The sequence below is a fragment of the Bidens hawaiensis genome, unplaced genomic scaffold, assembly GCF_021521415.1.
Source record: "Bidens hawaiensis isolate Kalapana, Puna unplaced genomic scaffold, B.hawaiensis_p1.1 tig00020146_1, whole genome shotgun sequence".
Lineage (NCBI taxonomy): Eukaryota > Viridiplantae > Streptophyta > Magnoliopsida > Asterales > Asteraceae > Bidens > Bidens hawaiensis.
The window spans coordinates 371,468-398,891 of NW_027493068.1; the positions used below are offsets into that span (position 1 = coordinate 371,468).

The 27,424-nt window shown below is 35.6% G+C and overlaps 1 protein-coding gene across 1 annotated transcript; it reads right to left on the reverse strand.

The window, feature by feature from the left end:
- Nucleotides 1–1,165: 1,165 nt before the first annotated feature.
- On the reverse strand, nucleotides 1,166–25,984 carry LOC143559968 (piezo-type mechanosensitive ion channel homolog). Its single transcript, XM_077048381.1, has 19 exons — nucleotides 25,637–25,984; nucleotides 25,336–25,522; nucleotides 24,191–24,306; nucleotides 23,538–23,622; nucleotides 21,906–22,121; nucleotides 20,841–20,949; nucleotides 19,905–20,033; nucleotides 19,639–19,812; nucleotides 18,003–18,236; nucleotides 16,380–17,411; nucleotides 15,024–15,494; nucleotides 12,236–14,682; nucleotides 10,945–11,340; nucleotides 9,844–10,002; nucleotides 8,753–9,256; nucleotides 7,730–7,874; nucleotides 4,316–4,318; nucleotides 1,416–1,560; nucleotides 1,166–1,311 (listed from the first exon to the last, which is right to left on the reverse strand). Exons 1-19 carry the CDS (start codon nucleotides 25,798–25,800, stop codon nucleotides 1,176–1,178), a joined length of 6,852 nt encoding a protein of 2,283 aa, XP_076904496.1. The 5' UTR covers nucleotides 25,801–25,984; the 3' UTR covers nucleotides 1,166–1,175.
- Between the last annotated feature and the right edge of the window lie 1,440 nt (nucleotides 25,985–27,424).

The window sequence follows — 27,424 nt, forward strand, 5'->3', positions numbered from 1 at the left end:
GGGTATGTAAGACCACCTTGTACTCGTTGTAATGCTACTCCACTTTGCGCGTTGGCGCTCTGGTCTCTTATCACCTTTTCTCAAGTTGCAAAAGCTATCAAGAAAGGGTAGATAAGTCATTTCAATAAAAAGTAAGAAAGAAGTAAATGATATATATACTACAAGTGTAAACAAGCCGGGCAGCTTGCGGGCTACTTGAGACAGACTTATTTAAAATCTAAATTTATTCGAGCCTAAACCCTAAATTGAAGCTCATTTATTTAATAAATGAACTTGAGCCCAAGCTTTATATATTGAGTTTGAATAGCCACACAAGCCTATTATTTATACAAATATATTAAAATTTATTTAATATAACAAATACATAAATTCATAACAAATATATTATTCGTTTTTTCAATTTTAGAAAATTTTAAAATACAAAAAACGGCTAAAATGAAATTTTATTCATCTATTTTAGGAATATAAAAATACATAAACAAAACTTGTTTGTTTATTGAACCAACACTGTGTAGGTTATGAGTATCATGTGTAAGTAAACTTTTTCAACACATACCTACACGTGTAGGCAAACGTTTTAAATTGAAAATATAAAAAGAAAAACATAGTTTAATGGTTTCATATGTATATAATATAACATTTGTATGTAAGATGTAAAAGTTTTAAAAAATTATAACCATTGATATAAAAGATAAACAATTTAGGTTTCTTCTTTTTCTTCTCATAGTAATTTAGTGTTATGTAATGAATCTCATCCTATACGAGAGGGTTCATGAGAAACCACAAAAAAGTTACGAGAAAACTACTACCAATTAATAATTTTTTATATACTTGTTTTCATTTCTTTTAATTATAAGGTTAGTATTGTAAAAAATAATTAAGAAAAGCTTAGGTAGCTCATGAAGCTACATATATGTATCTCATACAAGATACATATGCAGCTTACGAGCTACATATATGTAAGCCGCTAACTACATGTAGTTATTTTATTTTTGTATTTAAATGTGATTTTCTCATATCTTTTACGTTTGCTAATGATCCCTTCTCTCGCTATATATTTATTTATAGTTATAAGTATATATAAAATAATTAAATAGCAAACGAGCTGAGCCCAAGCTCTCCCATATTAAACGAGGCCCTGCTAGAAAAAACTTGCCTTAAATATTATTACAAGGCTAGTCCGCGTTGGTGTACTCGAGCAGCATGTGTGGTGACCTGTATATTTTCACCAACGTCCAATACAAAACCTCCTCGACTACCAGCTCCCCTTCGGCTCTAGCAGCATATATATCCTCACATATGGCAATTAACCTAGGCACAAAACACAAGTTTTAAGACCATACAAATAAGAAAAACAAATACAATACATTAATTATTATGAACTCATTTATTAATTAGTTGGTAACAAATGGTACCTGTCACAAGCCGGAAGGTTTTCATATGGAATTCTCATCCTCAAGTCAGAGCATTGAAGCCTTATGAACCGCCCGACTGCTAACACAAAGGTAATGTAGAGACCCCATATACTTGATTTGCTAAGTGTCTCACCAAGAAGACCCTCTTAATTTGAAAAAGAAAAATAAAACATCATCAAAATTTCAAAATTTTGTATATGGATTAATTCCGTTTATACCCTTTGACAAGTTCATAATTAAAAGTATTATGGTGAATAGTATTATGGTGAATGATCAATGATCTTGATTGATAATAATAATCCCTTTATATAGGGAGAGAATACAATCACAACCTACCTATAATTAAGAAACATAATCACCATACAATTACAACATAAGATAAATACTATCTATATATTTAATACAGTATGTCGGCTAAGACTCCCCCGCAGTTTGAGCAGGCGTAGGACAGACGTTCAAGCTGGAACGAAAAGACTGAAACAATTGACAGCACAATCCCTTGGTAAAAATATCCGCATATTGCAAAGGTGAAGGGACATGTAGAACGCGAATATCCCCAACACGAACTTTTTCACGAACAAAATGAATGTCAATTTCTATGTGTTTCGTTCGTTGATGTTGGACCGGGTTATCTGACATGTATATAGCTGAAACGTTGTCGCAATAGACTACTGTAGCTCGACTTAGTGGGAGATATAATTCCAGCAATAAGTTGCGTAACCAAGTAGCCTCCGTAACCGCATTAGCGACGCCCCTATATTCTGCCTCAGCACTAGAACGCTTGGAGGACCATGAGATTAAATTATCCCCAAGAAAAACACAATATCCACTAGTAGAACGACGGGAGTCTTGGCAACCTCCCCAATCAGCATCTGAATAAGCAACCAAAGAATTGGTAGTAGATTTGCGAAGCCAAATGCCATAGTCGATAGTGCCTTGTAAATACCTTAAGATGCGCTTTAAAAATGCAAAATGTGGATCACGAGGTGCGTGCATAAACAAGCAAACCTGCTGGACGGCATAAGAAATGTCGGGACGAGTAAATGTCAAATATTGTAAAGCACCTGCAAGGCTTCGATATAAAGTAAATAGGAGACCATTCGAAGCACTAAGTTTTGATGATAAGTCAACAGGGGTGGTGCATGGTTTGCAAGAGGACATAGATGCACGGGAGAGAATGTCCTTTACATATTGCGATTGATCCAAGAATAACCCGTCGGATTGTTTTGTTACCTTGATGCCCAAAAAATGATGCAACTGACCCAAATCGGTCATGGAGAACTCTCGTGAGAGCATACGAATGACTTCCTGTAAGAGGTCATTGGTCGAAGCGGTTAACACAATATCATCAACATATAAAAGAAGATAAGTTGTTTGAGAACCTCGTGAAAAAGTGAACAAAGAATTGTCACAAATGCTGCTTCTAAAACCTTGCGATAATAAAAATGTGGCAAATCGGGTGTACCATGCACGAGGCGCCTGCTTAAGGCCATAAAGAGACTTCTTCAACCTGCAGACAAATTTGGGATAACGCCGGTCCACAAACCCAGGTGGTTGATGCATAAATACAGTCTCACTTAACGTGCCATGCAAAAAAGCGTTCTTGACATCTAACTGATGAATTGGCCAAAAACGAGAGACAGCAATGGAGAGAACGGTGCGTATTGTAGCCGGTTTTACCACCGGGCTGAATGTATCATCACAGTCAAGTCCCACAGTTTGTGACTTACCATTAGCCACTAGTCGAGCTTTGTAACGCTCAAGTGACCCGTCAGATTTAAATTTGTGGCGAAAATCCACATGCACCGGATGACTGGCCGATCGGCCGGTCTGGGGACAAGTTCCCATGTCTCATTTAACTGTAAAGTGCTAAACTCAGCCTGCATGGACATCCAATTTGGGTTGGCAAAGGCTTTGGCATAAGAGGTTGGGATCGGGGAGATCGTTTTGGTCACAAAGGTACGGTGGGTTTTGGATCGGGTGGTCATGGGGTGTGTGTTTGTGGGTTGGAGGGGTACGGCTGGTGGTGCATGTGACGGCGGAGGTGGGGGCTGATGTGAGGTTGTGGCTGCCGTGGATGTGTTAGGATTGTGGAAGGTGGTTTTGGTGGTTTAGGACGACGAGTGTACGTACATCGGAATGGGGAGGTGGAGTGTAAACGAGCGGGTGGGCAGGTTGAGGTGGGCAATTTTCAAGCTGACCTGGCAGCTCAACCCCAGCCAGGGGCGCTGCCCCCGGACCCTCGTTAGTTGAGAGTTTCATTAACTTAGATGTAGGAAGTAGTAGTAATGGATAATTGACACGCGTAATGTATTGTACAGTTAGCCGTGCACAACTAAGGAAGGGCATTACCATTAACGGCGAGAGAAACCGACTCCAGGTGAGTTCTAGCCCCATTTCCTGGTTATGTTTTCGGGGCTGTGTGCATACTCCTATGTGGCAGTTAAAATGCTTAAGTGATAGGTATATGATACGCGTATGAGCGTGCATTGAATGTTATTACTATATGATGGTTATGTGAATGAATGTGTATGTAAATGTTATATACATAAGACAAGTAAAGTATGCGCTTATGATAGGGACCAGACCCTTATAATATCTGAGATGATAGGGACCAGACCCTTATAATATCTGAGATGTTTAAGATAGAATAGCTTATGGTATACCATAGGGTTTTATGAAAGAAAGTATGTAAGTACGTATGCATGTATATAAAGTATGTGTGAAAGAAGTAATAGCAAAGTAAGGTATGAATACGTATCTTCGGACGCGTATGAGTAAGGATAGGAATGTATTGTATGTTAAATTGATTAACTAGAACTCACTCAGCATAGCTGACTTTTAGTATGCACGCAGGCAGATAGGTTGAGGCAGCAGGCTTGAGGAGGGACACATGGCACGAGCTAAAGAGACTGGCATCTATGAAGAAGTGTCATGACTATTCTATGTTATGCTATGAAAAGACAATTTGTATGTTAAGACAAAAATGAATGTTTGTAATGTGATGTTTGAAGTTTTAAATTAACTATGATTTTAGAACTGTGTTTAGGAGTAAATCCAACACCAAAGTAGGCTTACCGGGAACGGGGCCTTACATGGGCTAAAGGTGAACCCGGGGGGTATGGAATCATCAAGGAATGAGTAGCGGGATGTCGGTGCAGGGATGGTGTATGGGAAGGTGTGCTCGTCAAATGTGACATGACGGGAGATGGAGACCTTTCCAGTGGTAGGGTCAAAGCACCTATACCCACGGAAATCAGGTGGGTACATACACCGCACGGCCCGGGGGTGTAGTTTATGTGATTGGGTGGCTGATGTGTTAGGGTAACATGCACATCCAAACACTATGTAGGGTGGCGAAGGTACAAGGCAAATGTGGGAGTGTAAAAATTTAAACGTTTAGTAGGAAGTATATTGTGTAAATAGGCGGCGGTGTGAAGGGCTTCTACCCAAAATAGTGGTGGGAGATGGGCATGAATGAGTAAGGAGCGTATAATGTCATTTAAGTCGACGAATCATTCGTTCCGCTCGACCGTTTTGGGAAGAGGTTTGAGGACATGAAAAACAGAAGAGGAGGCCATGTTGGTGAGCAAAGTCTTTGAAGGCATGGTTATCGAACTCCCCCCCCCCCTGAAAGGTTTTGATGTATCGGTTGAACTGGGTGGCTATGAGGCGGTGAAATTTGGTAAATGTAGTGAAGGTTTCAGATTTATATTTTAAAGGGTAAACCCACACGAAATTTGAAAAATTGTCTATTAGTACCATGTAATATTTAAAACCTGTTTTACTTGTAATGGGAGATGTCCACAAATCACAATGTATGATATCAAAGGGAGCAAACGTAAATGAATTAGATTCATAAAAAGGTAAACGTTTACTATTGGCTAAATGACAAGAATTGCAAAAGGTAGAAAGCTTGTTCAAATTACATGGTAAATTAAAATTTCTAGACAAAATATCAAAAACTTGTTTGCCAGGGTGGCCAAGATGGCATGCCAAGGTAAAGAAGCAGCGGTGATGGAGCAAGCTTGTGGTGGTAATGCTGGAGGAGTGACTGGATAAAGATCGCCCGTACTATTGTGGCGGGAAAGGAGCCGTCCCCGTTTTGAGATCCTTCAAGGAAAAACCAAAAGGATCAAATTCAATTGAAACATTGTTATCACGGGTAAACCGGTGGACGGACAATAAATTTTTGATAATATGTGGGCTATAAAGTAGGTCAGGTAGAATATATGTACGGTTGAGTATTGGTAGGTAACCAATGCCAGAGCCCTCAATCAGTAACTATTGTCACTTGCCGACTAAAAGTTTAGTGTTAACAGTAAATAAGTCAGGGCGATGAATCATACCTTGGTTGTCAGTGACGTGACGCTCAGCACCTGTATCCATATGTGGAGTCGGGTCCGTGTAGCCGAGATTAATGTTGTTCATGGCAGCACTTAAGTCGGATGGACATAACGCATTGAAACCAGGAGGGGCTGCCATTTGTGGGCCGTAGGTGGCAGGATACGGGTAACCCGTGAAGTTGGCTGAGGGTGGCTGCTGAGGTGTATTGGGCCGCCAGTTGGGCTGGGTCGGGTATGGGCAGGGCGGGGTATTCCACCAAGTCCACTGTGGGTAATTTTGTTGGCCCGTAAAGTTTTGAAAAGCCTAATTAGCATAGTTACCTCTGTAGCCTCTCCCGCGTGAACCTTTGCCACAAGAAGGTTGATTGCTGCGTCCTCGACCACGACCACGGTACGGAGTGCTAGATTGTGGGTGCGGGGTGTTGTTGTCTCGGGGCTGTTGATATGGATTTTGGGTATCAACCGGGTGTTGATTTTGAGGCGCAGCAGAGGTTATGAGTATCGTGGAAGACTGCTGTTGCCGTGCTGCCTGTCAAATGACTTCATCATTCAGCATTGAGATGGCCGTGTCCCAATCGCCTGCTTGAGAGTTGATCAATGAAGCGGTTGTGTCGAATTCCTTAGATAGGCCTACGAACAAGTTGTAATACAAGACGCTCTTCGGTTATTTGTTGGTCCACATCAGCGAGCTGATTGGCAAGATCTTTGAGTTGTTTACAATAATCATCAACGGAGCTGCAGGCGAAAAGCGTGAGATTAACAAACTGAGTTTCGAGCGCAGCAGCTTTGGCGCGCTTATTACTAAGAAAAATCTTTTGTAGTTTCAGCCATGTTTGTCGAGCCGAAGCATCGGTGTCCAAGATGCGCTGTAATAAATCATCTGATACGCAGCTGTAAATCCATTGCGAGACCAGCGCGTCCAACTCTTTCCAGGCTGGGTATGTAGGATCGGTGTCAGCCGGAGGAGGGGTATCATCGAGATGATTGAGCACCCTGTAAGCGGTCGCATGGAACTTGAATAATTTGATCCAGGCTGAGTAGATCACCGTAGTGCCATCAAGGGTTCGGATTTTGGATTGAATATTGTTTACTGAATATGCCGGGTGTAGAGAAGGGTTCGGGTTTGAGTTGGAAGAGCTTGGCGCATCTGTTTTTGTCATGGCAGCCGATTATGGTTTTTGGAAGAAGAAAAGAAAAGAGAGGGTATTCAGAGACCATAAAAGTATTATGGTAAATAGTATTATGGTAAATGATCGATGATCTTGATTGATAATAATAATAATCCCTTCATATAGGGAGAGAATACAATCACAACCTACCTATAATTAGGAAACATAATCACCATACAATTACAACATAAGATAAATACCATCTATATATTTAATATACTATGTCGGCTAAGAATAATGTCATATATATCCTTTTAAATTCATAGTATCATATTTGCCCTTTCAAAGCACTAAATGCATCATATCTACTCATTTTTTAGAAAATAAAATAAAAACATTTACTAACACGAGTTAGATTTATTAAATAAACAAACAGGAAAATAACATTAGTACTGTGAATCCCCTTAACGCATAATGTTCTCTTCATAACACATGAAACCGAAAACCGAAAAAACCAAACCGAACTAGAATTATGGATTTTAATTTTTTTTTTCGAATTTAAATATTTTACAACAATTAAACCAAAATATTTTAGCCCAAATGTATTGTTATCAGTTAATCATTAACTAGAAAAAAGATTTAGCCCAAAGTTTTAGGCCAAAAAGTTTCAAGCCCAAATGGTAAAACCAAAAAAACACTGAAAACATGAAAACACTCGTTTTGGTTTGGTTCGAGCCCAAAACCCGCTCATGCACACCCCTACCCAACAATGTATAGATATGATATTTTTACTATTCTGAATGGATTAGTGTGATCCTTATAAAATTTAGAAGGATTTATATGATGAAATAATTCTTACGTGGCGTTTCCTCGGAAACAACGATGGCCCGTGGGCCCGACAAATCTCCACATACTATTGAATCCAACCAACTAATATCATAAAAGGACCACCATGTTGAATTATCATCATGGTTTAAAAGAAGCTTTGCGTCCACACCACCTTCCTGTAACATAGTAACATTCATAAATCATTTATTCAAAAGTCAAAACATTAGTTTATGAATATAATAATAACTTTTGTAATAACATTGACACCTAAATTATTTATACACTTTGAGCCAAACTCGATTTTAAACGTTACACCACCTAGTTTGCCACTTTAAGGGATAAACCCCCAAAATCATTTTTTATTTAGATAAAATTTGGAGAAAAAACAGGTCAACCCAATCCGACCTCATTCAAATCAAACCATAATTTACCCTCTTTGACCCAATGCCGCTATGACTAACTTGTTACTCATAGGCCTGTAAACGAACCTAACATTTAGTGAGCCATTCGGCGGGAAGTTCGTTTATTAAATAAATAAACGAATGAACATGAACGAAAAAAATTGTTCATTTAAAAAAACAAACGAGAACGAACACAGATTTCGTTTATTTATTTTCGCTTATTTACATTTGTTTATGCCCGTTCGTTTATATTCGTTAACTATTAATAGAAAATTTCAAATATATAATTTTATGTTTGCTTGTGTTTGTTTACGTTCTTGAACTGTTCGTTAACATTTCTGAACTGTTTTTTAGATTTTAACGAACAACCACAAACATATTCATTTTCTTAACGAATGAACATGAACAAAAAAATTTGTTCATATGACTGTTCGTGTGAATTGTGTCGGTGTTTGTGTTCGGTTAAAGTTAAATGAATGAATATGAACATCTAGCGTTCGTGTTCGTTTGCAGGCCTAGTTACTTAACCTGCCCATTTTTCCGCCTTTGCCAATAGTTCATCAAAAACTCATTCACCACAAGCCCGTTACTCAACAATGGCGATGTGTCTGTGTGTGTAAGAGAGAGAGAGTCAATACAGAAGAATCGTATACCTTTTGGTCAAAGAGTCTGACATCCCCAGAACCGGTGACCCGAAAATATCTAGGATAAGTGTTGTTTGTCCTAAAGCTATTACTGGAACCATTAAATACTTTCTCAAGTTCAGACGGATCAGGAAGATCCGACCGTTGAATATTTTGTTCATATTTCACAAGTTCTTTATTCTTAGGTCTGTCACGTGTGAGCACCCAAGAAAACTTCATATCCATTTGCATATCAAGAGACTCAACAAATCTAGTCTGAATGGCATCTGGAACAATCCACCTACTAATCGCATCGGCGTGACAGCATATCATTTGAATATCATCAACATTATAGGAATCAAGATAATTATGAGGGTCAAGATTGGTGTAAGACTTTAACACATTCCATGGTTTGATTGCACATAGTGTTGTCTCGTATAACATTAACCGTCCACCGGTTGTCTTTATGTGAAACTGAACACTGGCATCGTTTATAGGGTTTGCTATGTTAGTTGGGTTACCACTACTATACATCTGCAAAGAAAAAACCACAAGTTTGCACCAATTAGAAAACTTTTATTAATATTACATTACAGGTTTATATTATAAAAAAGAGTTAACTACATAATTGTCCATGTGGTTTTGCCCAAGTAACACCTTTGAGTAATAGGTTTATAAGTAACAAGTTTGGGATTTGTGGTTTCAGTTTTGTAACGAGTCTGGGGTCTAAGACTAACTTCTGTTAAGTTTTCTATTAGATTTGGGTAAAATGACAAAAATGCCCTCTAAGTTCAAAACATAAAAAAAAACAACAAAATACTAGACTAATTGTGCAAATTCTTTAATTATAATATAAAAAACAAAACCTTATCTAGTTTCCTTAATGAGTCCTAGTTTTTTCTATAAATTGAGGTGAGTCCCCCACAATCAAATAATGATTACAAAAACAATATAAAATAATAATCCAAATCTTTACACAAAACAAGTTGGGGGTTGTAAGCATTATAACAGATTTAGGGTGACTTTCAACTCATTCGATTCATACTTCTTTTAACTAATTTTTTAATTTGACTGAGATGAGATGTAAAGACTCAAGGGGGAGAAATAAAGAAATATCTTACAAGCATTGGGGCCCAGATGACACAGATTAATATAAAGAATAAGCATAATCCATTGCAAAATTTGATAACTTTCTTCTGCTTCTGACCTTGTCTATGACCAGCCCTATTTAAGACGGCATCAGATTTCACAAGGTACAAACTTGCATTTATGTCTTCCAACTATAAGACCAAAATTATAGATATCAGTTTATATACACAACATGCAACATAAGAGCATCATTCAACATGTAATGAAGAAACTGAAATCTTTGAAATGGTTAAAGTTTCTTTGGATAATAGTAGATACATGTGTAATTTTAAGCTATAGACTTTGAAATCCACTAAACATGATTAAGTTTATTTCCAAAAGGATAAATGCCAAAAAATAGAAATATACTTAAACTGGTGGCCCACTTAGTATTTATAATTTTTTCGACCTGTTTCGGTACTCATAAGTTTTTAGTGAGTCCACATGGGTAACTACAGCGTAAAAAACAATAACCATATATGAACATAAAAACTTACGTAATAACTCGATCCGGGCAAGAAAGAACTTGCATGGACAAAAAGTATTTCAATTACCAAAGTAGGCCTACCAAAAAACTTGATTACCAAAATGGATAGAAAAAAGCTATACAATTTAGCTTGTAAACGAACTGAACGAACCGCTTAACCTTAACCGAACAAACAGTTGAAGATGGTCAACTAAACAAACAGGGTTTCTTGTTCGTATTCGTTCATTAAGAAAATGAATATGCTCATGTTCGTTCACTAAAAGTATAAACAAACGGTTCACGAACGAAATAAATGAACATAGATGAACGAACAAAACTGAGCTAAAACCAGTCAAAAGCAACATGAAGAACAATGATTTGGGGCTCAAAGGTTATTAAAACTAGACTAAGTTGTAATGGCCCAAAAATGTAAATGAACGTTCATGAACATAAATTAGCAAACGAGACATGTGCTAAGGTTCTTTCTGTCAACTAAATTAACAAAACTTTGTTCATGAGCTGTTCACTGAACACTCTATTCATTGGCACGCCTATATACAATGGATGGCCATCAAAAGTATATTACTATTTATGATATAGGAATGTGTAGAGATGTGGGAATACTAACCTTTAGCCAGTCATACATGGTTAAAGACGTGGTGGTGCACGACCAATCAAGAACACATCTTAACTCGTATAGAAACGGTAGTGCGCGATATAGTCGGTAACCCAAATAATTTACTCTAGAAATACTGCTAGTAAGAAACTGCCTATACAGACTGCTTTTATGTGGGATCCCTGATCTTATTTGTATTGCTTGAAGAGCCAGAGACATTGCTTTAGTAACATATATAGCACGGAGTGCTAAACCTGCAGCATTGTGCTGTGAAGGGTCCATGCTCCAAGCATATTGGGTGACAAAGTATGTGAAAATTACTAAATTAAAAATGAAAAATATTACTTTCCCGGTGGCAAATGAACATAAGTATAGAACACGATCAAGCACAATCAAGAAGAAGATAGCCTGCGAAAAAAGATTATACTTAGTAGAGGTCACGAAATGGGCAGGTAGGGATGGTTGAATAATGGTCCAAAACGGGTGGGGCCTGCCACCATCACATTTGTTGTTTGTTATTGAAGTTTGTAAATAACTAAGGGTAAATACCAAAAAAAAAATGCTTTCTTTTCTTTTTCTCCGAAAAGTCCTTTAACATTTTGCACATTAAAGTCCTTATACATGTTAAATTTAAACAAAACTGTGATTTAAGGAAAAAAAACAACTTGAAACCGATGTATCCGGTTGTTTCCTAGTTGTTTATTAAAACAATTTGGATAAACCGGTTTCAAGGTGCTTTAAGAAAAAAATTCACAACTGTGATGAAACTTAACATGTAGAGAAATTTTAATGTGCAGCAAATTGTTGAGGGACTTCTGCGAGAAAAAAACATAAAGTAAGTCGGTTTTTTATCGTGTTTTCCTTATAACTAATGTATTAAAAGTGATTGATAACTGGGTGCTATTAAAATTAGAGTTTTCTGCATAAAACACCAATGCACTTTGCATCTTTATCATATATTAGTCATTGCACTTCTTTTAACATTCAGGTAATTAACAGATGGTTTTTGCCCCGTAAGGGTCATTATGTGGACTTGGTCTAACATTTGGCCGATGATTAAATAACCTATAATGATCCAAACGAGACAAAAACTATCTTTTTGTTACTCAAATGTACAACAAAGCACAAGACTAAAATGTGTGTGTGTGTTGGGGGTTTTTTTTTGGGGGGGGGGGGGTGTTGAAAGTAAGTTAAGAAAACGATTAAAATCTTTTAAATAAGATGACTTATGACCCATTTACATATAAAAAGGTTGAAATTGGTACCTCAGAAAGTTAATAATGGAATGTGAAACAAAACTTACCATCAAGATGAACACAAACTCCTTTGGAAACTGATCTTCTAGCTGATAAACATCTAGAAAATCATTTTTGTTCTTTATAACAGATTGATAGAAGATGGCGACCAAAAAGAAAACCGCCAAATCAGCACCAAATATATACGCATATAAATCAATTTCACGTTTCCCTCCCCCGATTACCGAGATAATAGAGTAAGGAAAATCTATTTGATTAGGAAGACCCAACTCTTGAGCTTCTGTTATCTCTTTTGCCACATCAGCGGCAGGAGTCAAAGACTTGTACCTTTCTGCTAAAATACATTCATCCTTTAAGGATGCATATGTAACTTCAACAACCGCTAATGCCACATTTGGACTATCTTTACTCTTTTCAATGCTGCGAACTTGAACACTACTCGCACAAGGACACGCTGCAGGATCTGATTCTTTACATCTTGAATTATGAACGAATCTAAGCAGTTCGTTTACTCCAGATTCAATTCTTACTGGTTGAATCCCGTATTCGGGCCATGAATGAACATCTAATGATAACTGAATAAAATAAGGGGGGGCTTCTGCTGCTTGTGTTAGTGAGTTCCAGTATCTAACACAGTTTCCGATTATCGATTTACAAATATTTTTTGCAAGGTGAAGCATTTTTTGTGTAGTTTCACGCCAACTTGAACTCATAAGAATCTCTGTCGTATTGACGACTTTGCCCCTGATAGTGGAGGTTGAGAAAATCCATTCGCTGTCTTTAGCGGTTATGGAGCTCTGAATGAGGGTAAATAGGTAAACTAGAAAAAGTGGTAATAAACTAACTACAAACGAAGAGGTTATTCTTTTTGTAGGAAACCCCCATTCTGGAAGAGAGACCGATTCAATAGTGATACCACAATGTTGAATAATGATTTGATATGCATACTGGATTAAAATATAAAACTCTGTATAGATCAGCATCAGAACCCAAAAGATATAACTTGGGCCCGTGTTAACACAAAGAGCATATAAGTAGAGAGCTGCAAGATACACCATAGAAAGCAGGCTAAAGTTCCATAGAAAGACAAGAAGAAAACAACAGTAGCAGACAACATCGTTGTTTGATTGCATCTGGTTCCATATATGTTGGAAGATTATCCCACAACTTGCTGAGTCAGCGCCAGTTCTACTTTCAGATTGCAGAGAAGATGAACGATTCGATGCCATGTGAATTTGACTTCCGCTTTGACTTCCCATCTCACTATGTCTATAATTTGCTGCAAATGAAGTAGGCTCGTGTTCGTCTAAATCTGAGTCTAAATCTAACTCTTGAGGGATATTTAGGTAATTTGCTAGGTTGGAAACTGCCCGGTTTCCGATCGATTGTACTTGAGAGACACCATCACCTATCAACTGTACAGCAGAAATTAAAGTACTTTCTTTCATATGGCTTTTTTCTTCAAATTCGGTTACTTCAACAGGATTCAAGTTTTCTCGGGGAGAATCAAATGCGCGTAAGCTTTCAGTTCCATGAAATTCATAAGGTAATACCAAATCCATATTATTATCCGAATCTTGTTTCTGAACCAAATCTTCTTTTTGAGGGGCAGGATCAGTATTTAGAGAAATAGCGCGCCTTCTTCTTAAGCCTTCACCATGAGGCGAAACATCACAACCATATCCATGTGCATGATCATGACCAGAACACGTGTGAAGTTGAATTTGTAAATTAAGCATTTCAGACTTCATTTTCTCAACTTGCATATTCCGTTGGCGTTTTTTCTCTTCGTCTTCACAGATATGTTGTAACTGTTCGGTTTTCCAAGCTGCTTTTTTCTCTTGTTCATGAACAATAGCACCGATTTGTTCGGCTTCAAGATATTGGAACACATAATTAAGCTCGGGGGAAGAAAACATGTATGATTGTAATGATACAAGAATAAAGATGACAATCTCAACCAAAGCAGACCTTGAGGTGATCCGAAACCCATAATCATATTTATAAAATCCAATAACCTCATACACATAATCAATCGTTTCACATTTCCCATCGTTAAACACACCCACGAATGGTGATTGATATGCAAGAGAGAGAACAATAACCGCAAAGTTGTAAATCCGCAACCACTTAAAGATTTTGTTCTTTTTCTTTAGTATTGTGAGTCTCAATCTGAAAAGACTTAGGGCAAAAGCAAGATATCCGAGGTGTAAAATGTCGTATTCGAGAGTTCCCGTGATTAATATTAGAGCAAGCACGAGATCCAACAGATGACAGTAACAATATAGTCTTAAGTAGTCAAGAAGAGTCCAAATGGTTTTGGTTTCAAGGGAAAGATCTCGCCAAACAAACGAGTTTTTGCGTCTAGATATCATTTGGCGGTATGTGTGTGATCCTGAGAAACTGCAAAACTGATCGGCTCGAAACTTGAAACATGAAAACATGAAGACTACAAAGTAACTGATCAGAACTCTCGGATCATCGACAGTAAGTCCTACAAAAAAGAGGTAAGTTTGTAAATAATGGAGTTGTTTAGAAAATGAATAAGTTTTCATATAAAAATGCACGGATAATGCCCAAATATCATAAAATGTTAAAAAGATTTTACTTTGTTTTTTCATTAAACTATTGCTTATTGATAGAGCATAATGCAATAGAATTATATTTTAGTGTTTAAAAGTTGAAATATTATCTATAAACAACTTTCTAGTTTTTTTTATAACAAACGCGATGCACGTGCTTCGCACATTGCGCATTGGCTTTTTGGATCAAAAGGCATCAGAGCGCCACATGATTTAGACCAAACACTACTTAAAGGTATCAAAAAGACAGTACCTAACCAACAGCTTCGGCAGTAGTTGAAATGAAATTCTGAAATCCGCCAGCAATCATGGCAATGCAAAGAAGTATCACTTGGAGTAAGTCCATTTAAACTCCCTTCAGTCTTCCATATAGAAAAGTATTCTAGTAAAAGAACGCTAGCAAACAATACAACAAATAATGACCATGATCTTTGTACTAGCTGTCGGTTTAGAAGAACACAAGCAGCAAGTGACGCAATATACAGCAATGATACTGCATTGAGCAGAGCAAAGCTTGCAAGTAGCAATGCAATCATGTTAATCTCGAGACCAAAAAGTATGAACATATTCTCCATCCAAAACTTTAAATATATTTTTAAAGAAGTCTTTTGCATTTCAAACCTCTCTTTTCTTAATGTTTGAACTTTCTTCTTCTTCCATTTATGATTCTCATTAACCTGTCCCCAGAAATATCCAAGCATGTATCTTCTGCTGCTATTCTTGGCTACCTCCACTACAACACACATTTGTAAAATATCCAAGGTCAATGCAAACACATATAAATAAATATGTTACGCTTATAAGTGTGTAAAAATATTTCAGGTTTATATGGACTTGGAAAAATAGAGCCTACACTTAAAAAGAGTAAATATTACATAAGACAAATTCTCTAAACCTAGAAGTACAAAGATTTAGGTTACTCGTCCGCACTTTTAACCGTGTCTCCATATTATCACATGTGAAGAAAATCGTGTTTATAACTTGGGCAATTGTCATAGATAGCAATTTGCTCTAGCTGGTGATCTATTATAGTAATTAAAATCTTTTTTTTTATCCTTTTTGGTAAAGTCACTTAAAGTTTTTCTGTCCACCTAAAGTCACTCCACTTTCATTAGGTGTTCCACTCTTAGCTTGTTTTATAAATGTTTAGATTTTTAAAAATTAAGCGAGGCAAATGAGACATATATGAATCTTGGTTACTAATAAGTGATATTTTTTTCCAATTAACTTGAAGCTGGAGGTAACAGTGAAAGAAAAAAATCACCATATAATAACTAAGTTTTATAAGTGTTAAGAATTAAGATCAAGTCAAATTGAAAAAAAAAAAAGAAAAAAAAAAGTAGAGTAACCAATATTCATATATGTTTATTTTGCCTCACTTACATTTTAAAAGTTTTTTAAAATTTATAAAGGAATTACATATAATTGGAACATCAAATGAAAGTTGAGTGGCTTTACAGGAACAAAAACTTTAGTTGACTTTAGTGGAACATTTGGAAAACTTGATTACTATTGTGTAAAGTTAACCCAAAAAATATTGCTAACTCTAGACATTAAAAAATGTGTAGATTTGATTGATTTGTTATTGATGAAAGTGCTAATTTCATACCCCGTTGACCTTCCAATTCTTGGTTGTTTGCTGGCCATGAACTGCTGATTTTCAATCCAAATTTCTTAGCAGGTGAACCAATATTATCTTCATTTGACGTTACAACCGGTAATACATCTTCTTGAGAGAAAAACAATGCGCACGGTTCTTCCCATTGACCAACACCCGAGAGCCAACTAGGCATCTTTTCTAACCAATGAAACACATTATATTGAAGAGTACATGCTGCAATCACTAGTACTTTAGCCCTTAACCCTGCTTCTAAACCCCAAGCCCCATATTCATACACCTTTAAGCCTAGAAAATTAGACGAACTAGAATGCTTCTGTCCAGGAAACATTTCAAATTGTCCCCCACATAACTGGAACAGATATTCTGATGTAGCAACAAATCCGGTGTAAGTCATAAATGATTTTGACGGGAACCGTGAAGCTTTAGGTAAAATCGAGCAGAAAACGGTGCCCAGAAGATATAGTAGACCAAAAAAACTTATTGGAGATATTGATGCGTAAAACATAGCAAAAAACAATATTTTTTGACTATGCCATATTAAAAGGCGTCTGATAAATCCAATAACTCCAAATTGCATACGGTTTGTGTCTTCTAAATTAGGGAACCTGTTTTGTCTCCTTTCATAGCTGTAAAGTTGCATTGCAACTGTTATTGCTAACGATTCTGAAACGTTTTCGAACACGGTTGATTCTGGATTGTAGCCTAAGTATGTGTGAATATCAACTTTTGTAGATATCCATTCCTCAAAAGTTCTGAATATGCTTAACATGTAGATGAGAATGAACATTGTGATTGAATATGTTTTTAGTGGGAACCATAGACGTTTGCTTGATTTTTCAATGAGTTGTCTACCTGTAATCCAGAAAAGAAGAAGAAAGAGGTACCCGAATGACACGTAATTCGGTCTACTCATGTAGATTGTCATAAGTATAGTTATAAACGCGATGTAAGTGCCAAATGATCTGTAGAGTGAGAGAAATTTCTGCCCTATTGCACTGAGATATGATGCCACTTTTCTCTCTGTAACAACAAGAAACACAATTATGTGAAGTTATATAATAATAGAAAATGGAATGTACTAGTCACTTGAAACCCTCAATGCAATAAACTTTACTATTTCTTACCTAAGTATGCAATTTGTAAAATTCAAAAAAAAAATATTACATGTTATATAACATAAATATGTGTGTGTGTATATATATATAGATATATTATATATACATACACACACAGCTCACAACTCTCATTGCCTGAAACCACCGCCATCTCTTCACGCCATTTTGTTCTCTCTAACTAGAAAATATAATTTACTTAAACTGACAGTGGGTCCCACAATTTATTATATTATTTAGTTTAGATAATTTTATTTATATTTTTACTCATTTCACAACACTTAACAGAAAAGGTTAACCATTCATCCATGTTAGGGGCCATTTGTGTTACGTTTATGCATAAGTTTAGACTTGTAGTGAACTTTCCATACTTAGGAACCAAAAGTAAAATCTAAGTATACCACAGGGACCATTTATGTAAATTACTATAATAAGTATAAAAAGTATAAGATCAGGTGAATATATTGCAATATAAAATAGAATTTCCATCTATGTATACCTTGGGAAGGATTGCCATTGTTGTCTGCAGTGTTCTCATTGGCATAAACAGATAATAAAACTGATTTGTTTAAACCAGCTTTCAAAATGCTAAATCCAACCGGAGGACGAGGTGCATGCTGCACGATTGCTGAGAATGAAAACAAAAGTTTGTGACCATGTTTCTGAATGGCACAAAAACACGCAAGCAAAGCTATTTCCACAAAATCCCGGGTGCTAACACATTCAACGAAACCTGCATGAATTTGGATAAAGCTCTTATTAACAAAATGCAGAATAAAACAAGAAAGAGGAGTGTGACAAAGCTCTTATAAATTCTAGATAGATTTCTTTTACGTTTAAAACTAAGTGCCAGAGCCTGTGAAAACATGTCCCATATTGGTTTGTTAATATGAAATTGTATTCAGTAGTTTGAATAGGAAACAATTCATATATATATATACTAGGCGGGTGCCCGCGCGATGCAGCGGGAAACGGGGTCTAGTATCATCTGGTTTGAAACCGTGAAACCGTTCAAACAGGTAACTGATTTGATTTCACGGTTGATTTTTTTCTTTTTGGTCAGCCAAATTTCAATTTTCAAAGGGTTGGTTTTCTGTTTCGAAGACAAAAACGTTAGTAACGGTCTAGCTCACGGTTTAATTTTAAAAACCATCAAAACCGGGCCACAAATATCTCTACGTAAAATGTTGTTTTTTAACTGAAAAAACTATAGCAATATCATACTCAATTTAAAGATAATAAAATGCTCGTTTTTATGGTGCAATGTCTTTTAAAAAATATTAACGTATAAAAAAGTTATGACCGTTTAAAAATAGTGGGGGGAAGTTGGGTTAAAAGTGAAAATAAAAAGAATATATAGATAAAAGATTAGGGTTAAAGTTGTAAGAATTGTTTATATTTACAAAATATGATTAAAGTTAAGGGATTAAAATTGTAACTATTTTTAACCAATTTTAATTACACGTGATATTTATATGCTTTAAAGACTATATTGTCCTTCTTGATTATGCTTGGTATGTTGTACCATGTGTTATAATATTTGTAAATCCCTTAAATCCTAAGTGTCTTAATTTGCCCATGAGTTATGTATTATATATAGTATATATATATATATATGCTATAAAGCTAACAAACCTACATAGTGCAAAGACTAAAATACCCCTAGATAACTTATAAAATCATTTTAACTATTATTATAATCTTGACAGTTAAGAATTAGAATAGTTAATTCTACATTATCTCAGAATCAACTTTATTATAGCTTCCTGCTTCTCTAAATTTGATTATTGTAACGTTAATTAGTTAAAAGATTAGTCATAGTCACTGTATGAAAACTAGGTCTTATGACTTGAAATCATAACAATCATTTTAAAACAAATCCACACACCCCATAAGTCTGTAGTTATGTGCTATTAATAGGGTAAATAATTTAAACTGTTCTGAAAGTTATTGGATATGATAGTTTGAAATATTACTGGGTCATTTCACAGTGAACAATTCATATCAAACCTCAACAAGTAGATTGGAAGAATTATTGTTGTACGTGGGCTCAAAGTTAACATAACTAAAGGAATATTAATATAATAATAACAATACTAAAATAATATCATCTAATAATTAGAAGCAGACAATACCTAATTGAGATAAAATTTCAGAACTTATAGTCTCCCTTTTCTTCAAGGCTTCGGAGACCAAACTAATCCGAAGAGTGTACAAGATTGCAAAATGAATCTCACACAGAAGAAGTAAGGCCCCTTGCACTCTCGTGCTGATGCGGTGGCTCAACAAATACAGAAAAAAGAATATCACTGAAGATAAGATAAATATTAGCACTTAAGAAGCTAGTTCCATAATTAGATCAGATATAACCTACATGATATAATTAAAAAAAAAAACTTACTATATACAGCATGAATAAAACCAGGCTTCATTGCAAGGAGAAATATTTGTACCAGCATTAAAGTACGATTAAGTTTTCTCAGTACCCAAGCGATTGTTGCTACAATCAGCACTTTTGTTTCTTCTTTGGCTGAAATTAAAACAAACTATAAGACGAGTGTAATCCTGTAATCATACCAGATTCCCATAGTCCACATATATATTAGATATATATAACATAAAAAGTAAATATAAACTATCTAGTGAAAATTGATGCAAATATTTGGTTCATCAATGGGAATTCAAATAAATTTGGTGTAGACGCATTTAACAAGGATATGCTCTCGCCTCCTTTAAAACCAAACTGGTGTAAATGTTATTAGTAGAGTGGCAGGTCGGGTAGGATGTGTAACAGGTCAATATTAGTAGAGTGGCGGGTCAAACCAGAGGTGTAAACTAGTCAAACTGCTCGTGAGCTACTCGAGATTGGCTCGCTAAAAGCTCAAATCAAGCGGAGCTTAAATAAGCTCAAGCCTAAACTAAGCATGTTTAGTAAGCGAGGCTGAGCCCAAGCTTCACTTATCGAGCTCATATACTAATTATTATGATATTATAATTATAATAAAGATAACTAAATAACATATATTATGTGATATATAATCACTATAATTAAAATATATATATAAATAACTAAAAACTATATAAACTAATTCATCATCATCATCATCGTACTCAGTATATAAACTATTTATTAATTATATAAACTAATTAATAAATAATAAACGATCCGATCCCGAACCAAGCTCAAGCTTTAGAAATAGAGCTTGAAACGAGCCGAGCTCGAACCTAGTCGAGCTCGGGCTCGGCTCCTTTACACCGTAGATAGGACATGCTGGGTTGACCCCAAACACTGTTTTGTCTATTTTGTAAAGTTTTCTATCAATAAGCATCTACTCACCTTTAGGAGTATGCTCTACATTGGATGCATTGGAGACCTCATCAGAGATGTAGAGGAAAACAGAGTTGTTGACAAGATTAACAAGTGCAACCAAAACTCCAAGACCAAACTGAGCAAGGATAAAGAAACCAGGAAACGAGTAATGCCACAACCCCACCATTTCCCAAACCTCAGTGTCCTGCTTATGCAATTTAGATCAAATATATAATAAAAATGAGTAAGATTTCTCAAACAAGGTAACTAAAATAGGGAGTGAAACAGAAAACCTTAGTAGAAAAATAGGTGGGTCAGGGGTGTGCATGGATAAGTTTGGGTCGGTTTTGGCCCAAAACCATAACCACAATGAACTTTCGGTTAATTGGAGAATGATAACCGATCGAATTCGGATAAGTCAGCTATGGTTAATCAGTTTTTATATGTTGGTTCAATCTGATTATGGGCCGGTTAACCGTGAACTGGATTTGGTCTTGAAAGTTTTGGCGGAACTAAATGGCCAAAATATGTAAATGAGCCTGAAACTTTGGGTGTTAAATTTAACCACTAAATAAATTGTTATTGCACATATGGACTTGAATAATTTACGGTTTACCATTTGACATTATTTTATATCAAAACTTGGCTTGCGTTGGTTATGGAAATACCCATTGGCTTTTGAATAGGCTGGGTTATATCGGTTCGATTTCATCGGTTAATTCAGTTACGGGCCAGTTAATTTGGTTTTATGACATCCCTAAGTGGGTCATATGGGTTGGGCAGTTGGGCTATGGGTCAAAATGGTCTCAAGTCACAATGTGTGGGTCAAAATGGGCCAGCGTAGCTCAGGCTTTCGTGCCGCAAACACAAAAATTGGACATTTTTTCAAATATGTAATAACTAATGTTTTAATATGAATACAACAATAATATTGTTAAAATATTAATAATAATATGTTTACCTTTAAACAAAACAATTTAGGGCATCATATGCATATGAATAATTATATTAGGAGACTATGGCAGCCCATGCAACCCACCCCTCTGGCCCTTTATCAATAAAATGCATCCTAAATTGAATGAATTAAATTACCTTTGCAAGCTTGCCGTTCAGATATGAAAAGGCTATATTGAAAGTATATGTACTGACAGCCCACAAGAGAATAAAGACTAGGAGCATCCCGTTTAACCGGTGCAAATGAAACAAAGATGGGAATGCAAATATAATGTAGCCAACGTATCCAAGAAATCCAAACGCGCACACACTTGCAAAATAGAAGCTCCATAAAGAAAGAGCAAATAAGGACACCTGTTATAATATCATCACTTTAAAGTTCAAAATAAATCTAAAGATAATTCGCTAGGCCTTAAATGAAACATGGAAAGATTATGCTCGTGTTTGTTCATTTAACTTTAACCAAACAAAAAATCAAACATGTTTGTCCTTTAAGAAAATGGATGTGCTCGTTCATGTTGTTCGTTAACAGTATAAACGAGCATAACTGAGCATACATAATTTGCGTACTCAGTTTAACCTGAAATTAAAATATGGTATCTAGCTCAAGGAAGCAACAATCATTTGAAATATGTTACAACCATAGTCACATAAATCGTGGTACGCTCCGGTACGGGTACGCGGTTTGGGTACGCGGTTCACTTAAGGTAACGTATTCGGTACAGAGGGGGTAGGTTCATTTCGGCACGAACTGGTACGGTGTACCATGTAGTTCGGTTTGAGGCGGAATTAATAAAATTTATATATCTTATAAAAATAAAATTATGTCTTAAAAACTATTTCCAGGCTATTGTATATATATACACATATATTTATCAATAATTTATGAAGATTATCTTGTAAAAATATGTATTTGTGTAGTAAAGTTTAGGGTTAAGTTTTATAAAAATAGAAAGTTGAGGGTGAAAAATGACATATTGTTTGAAGAAAAGAGTGAAAAGAAAAGGGAACGACGCTTTATGTTTTAGGGTTTCATAGATGTTTCAGTTTCAGATTTGGGAGGGCCACTGTTTCCATAAATCCGGCCAAATCTGGAAGGAGGCCAATCGGAGAGACGTTCCATCAGTCCTGATTTTTGGTTCAATCGGAGCGACGGATTGGTGATTTCTGGTTCACGATTTAGGGTTCAATCGGAGCGACGTTCCGGCGATTTGGATCGCGATTTCGCCGGCGACCAGCACGCTTGCGAATTGCGATTGGGTACAAAACGTACCAATACGAAAATCGCGGCTACTTGAGCGATTTATGTGACTAACTAGAACATATAAGCATTCATCTAAGATATTAACACACACATACCACCGCAAGAAATTGCCTCATTATCCTGCTATTACCATCTGAAAAACTTAACTGCTTATCAAACATCCCTTGTAAATATGTTACAAGACTTGCTTATTTGATTTTGGAAAGCAAAAGCAATTTTGAAAATCTCCATTTTGAAGCTTTTGGAGGGCTTTGCCAAACACTTTTTGCTTTTCAAAAATCAAATAAGCAAAATTTAAAAACTCACCCAAACACACACGCTTAATAATGATTTACTTAAAACACTCCCCATGCATAAAACAGGACTTGGTTCCGTTTCATGAAAATTTTAAAAATTTGAAACCGCCATGCCAAAAACCAGTGGCAGCATATATTAAAATATTTCGATATTAACATATTCTAACGCTTGTCTTTATATATATATATATATATATATGAAAGAAGTACCGGGGCACCATAGGTGAAGAAGTTGATGCTGAACGCTTGGAAAATTGAACCTCTTAACAAAGCGTTGGTGTCCCTTTCACCAGATCTACAGAACCAAATATGTGTGAGCAAATTAATTGGCATGTTTACATTCCCTTTTAAATAGCACTGAAATTGGACAGATAAGTAAATTAGTGAAATAAACCGCCTCATGAAAACTGACAAATGATGCTTGCTCGAACTTTGCATAGTTGACTGCACGTAGTTTTATACGGTTTTATATACATAAATGCCTCATGATATCTACTTTCGGAATTCTTCATGACTAACATTTTACTTGGCGCGTTTAAACATAATAAACTAACAGTGCGCGCAGATATAGTGATACTAATCCCATCATTTGGTTAGTAATCTATGCCAGCCGTATCTAGTCCAGTAAGGCAATAGTAATAATAAAAATGAACCAGAAAATAAAAGAATAAAAGGTTTAATCAACAAAAGCACTATTTTTAGATTTTTTTAGCTTGCTGCCAGAGTTATCATGTTTGCCAGGTATATCCATAATTAAATAGCTATTTAACCAAAAAAAAAAAAAACAAAAAACAAAAGAAAACTATCTAACCATTGAAATAATAACTTCCATGATAAAAATAATATTAATTAAAATCGATTACCTTGATTCACGGATGACGGAAGAATTCGTTGATGGCAGAAGATGTTCAGTCAAGTCGTCTTCTCTCGTGGACACTATGAAATTCATTTCCTCTAAATCAGGCTTGACAAAAGATAACTGCGTAAATACTAAACTAATAATTAACTGTAGCAAAGTTAGTTACAACAAAGTATTATAACTTTCAGTCATCTACATGGAAGTTTATGTATAAATACACCATAAGATAAAGACCTGTATGCTGGAAAAAACAAAAGGTGGGAATTTTAACCCATTTGCTAATGAATGGGTCCATTGGGGATATGTTTCATCTCTACTGGTTCAAATAAAGAAATAGCCTAAAAGGAAACGAACCGAAAATAAAAGTCACCCAAAGTGTATTTTTAATTCATTATACCGAGTAAGTCATTTTATTTTAGAACTTTGTAATTATAGAAATAACACTTGTCTTGTTATCGTGTTTGACACGGTAACTGTTCATAAAGCTTTGGGCAAAAAATGTTTTGGGTTAACCCGGCCAATTATGATTCGCTCCATAGAACTACCATTTAATCTAGGCCTGTAAACGAACCGAACGTTCAGCTAACCGTTCTGCGGGAACTTCATTTTTTTAATAAACAAACAAACATGAACAAAACGTGTTGTTCATTTAGTTAAACGAATGCACATAAACAAATGTCGTGTTCGCTCATTGGCGTTCATTCATTTATGTTCGTTAGTTTAAGTTGTTTAAGTCCGTTCGTTTACGTCGCTAATATTTTCATTTAAACTTTTTGTGCACATCACAATTGAATTAAGTTTCAATAAATTTTTAGGTCCACAACATTATTTTTCACTTTTGCTTGATTGGTTTTAGCTCAGTTATGTTCCTTCATCTATGCTCAGTTACGTTTGTTGTTGACGTGCATGAACCATTTGTCTATACTGTTAACAAACAAACATAAACAAACACAAACACATTCATTGTCTTAACGAACAAACACGAACAAGAAAATCCTGTTCGTGTTCGGTTAAAGTTAAACGAACAAACACGAACATGCTCGGTCCGTGCTCGTTTGATTCATTTACAGGCTTAATTTGACCTATTACCCAACCTGCCTGATTGAAAACTAAAGAAAGCGTTCAACAAGTTCTCGGAAAAAGGTGTACCCCAAAGAAAAATATGATCAGTGAAAGACCAGAACAAATGCGGGCCCAACCACATACTGAAGAAATTTTGTATAAGCCAATGAAATCACCAAATTCACTAAATAACTTAGGTAATCCTGTGGGAAGCTGATATGCATAGAGAAAGAAGATATTAAAGCCCGCATAAAACCAAAGAGGTCTCCACCACCTTCATGACAATGTAAACAAATGCAAGAAAAATCATTAATGAATAATGATACTTTATGCAGCAAGAATCAACAACATTATTATACTAGGATAATATTGTGATATACAATCTCACCTGAAAAGGCCACGGAAGTTGCTTGTTAATGACCAATCGACAAGACCCACACAGCTAGAAACAAAAAATGGTAAAGATATCCAAGAAGTGTTGCTGATACCCACAACCAACTGAACAGCTGGCAACAGCAAGAACAAAACAACCTTCAAATGTGAACCTTCCATAACAACAAATCAAGCAGAAAATTTTCAGTCAGTAATGTTATTAAGGGGCCTTTTGGCTCACAAAATGCTTTTGGAAGGAATCTGATGAAATTTGTGGCGTCTGGTTTGCAAGAAATGTAATGAAATTCACAGTAGTGATTAAATTATGAATATGGTTTTGGAATTGAACTAATAAATTAAAATATAACTTAATACTACTGTAATAATAAATCAAAACAATATAATACTAAAAGTTATCAAGAATGTATTTTGCTCAACTCCAACTGTTTGGATTATGACTAAATATTTGGAAATTAGAAATAAAATTGCAACAAGGTGCAATGCCATAGTAAAAGGGAAACTTACTTATGTTCTAAAATTCATAAAGATATGCTTAATCAATGTCAAAAAATAATGCAATATGAACTACAAGATTCAGTTCTTATGTGTCAAATTTAAAGGAGATAATGGTGTGTTAAGTATATGCAGGAAATAGTTAATATTCTGTACCAACCTATTAGCTCTATGGCTGCTGCAAAACTCCTCAAAAATGAAGCTGCCCATGTAAACAGACCTAATCTGATCTCATGGAGTTCAGTAAAAGCAGTGAATGCTGCTAACAGTTGCAAGATCAAAACATAAATTACTGTTGGTGATCTCCATGTTTCAACTCTGCAGAAAAATAATTCATTAGCATGCAGAAAATCATTTATTATATAGCAAGAGTAGTTGAAGCCGATAGCACTTAAGAAACTGAAAATGAAACTCAATCGCACATCATGAATCCTATAAACTCTGCCCACAAAGGTTCTTCTAAGCTACATCTTCCGCACCAAATGGCCCATGCAAATAGAAAAGTCACTTGCGAAAGGGTAACAAGTAGTGAGAAAGTAACAATAGACCATAGGAGCGCTCTGCCGCTTGAGTGACATCCTACAAAAGCAAAGCAAAACGATACAAGTAAGCTTGATGCAATATCAACTGCTGAAAATGTTAAGTCAGACACGTTTGTTTATAAGATCATTAAAATGCTTAAACAAAAACATTCTTATCTTGAATTGGTCTCAGGATATTATTATTAATTTGTTAAATAAATAGGCCAAAATGGAATTCATTTCCTACAACATCAATAATAAAACTTGAGCATACTTGATCATATGGAAAACGAATATAAACGAGAAAGATTCTGTTTACCTCTTTCCTGACAATCCTGATAAACAAACAAAACAAGTAGAGAAGCTAGCAAGTTCCCAAGAGAGATCAGACTGCAATTCAGTACAGCAGCTGCAAGCAAAAACCAAAAGATAACAGAATCATCAAAAAGTACAGTGAAATAAAGAAGAAGTAAAGTATATTATGTACCAAAAGTTTAAAAAAGTAATTCCAAAACTTGAATAATAAAAGCGTTGAAAAAGTAATAAATAGTAAAGGTTCGGTGTGGTCAACTTGAAGAGAGGGCCTAGGAACTAGAAGTGCATATATTAGGCGTAGACGCAAGAAGCAAGGGCTTTTAGTTATAATAACTATATATATAAGTATGCTGCATCAAACACATTAATTATCTATATCTAGATATTCACACAGTTATCAACTCCTTCAACCTAAATTGTTTCAATATTTAAGAGAAGTCACTGAATATCAGTCA

Excerpts from the sequence above, each read along its gene's own strand:
- LOC143559968 (XM_077048381.1), bottom strand. The coding sequence starts at position 25,800 with ATGGAAGGTTCACATTTGAAGGTTGTTTTGTTCTTGCTGTTGCCAGCT. Across the intron at positions 24,307-25,335 it reads TGATCATATTTTTCTTTGGG|TTATCTTTTGTCAAGCCTGA; the intron begins GTACACCTTTTT and ends GTATTTACGCAG. Across the intron at positions 20,034-20,840 it reads TGTAGAGCATACTCCTAAAG|CCAAAGAAGAAACAAAAGTG; the intron begins GTGAGTAGATGC and ends TTTTAATTTCAG.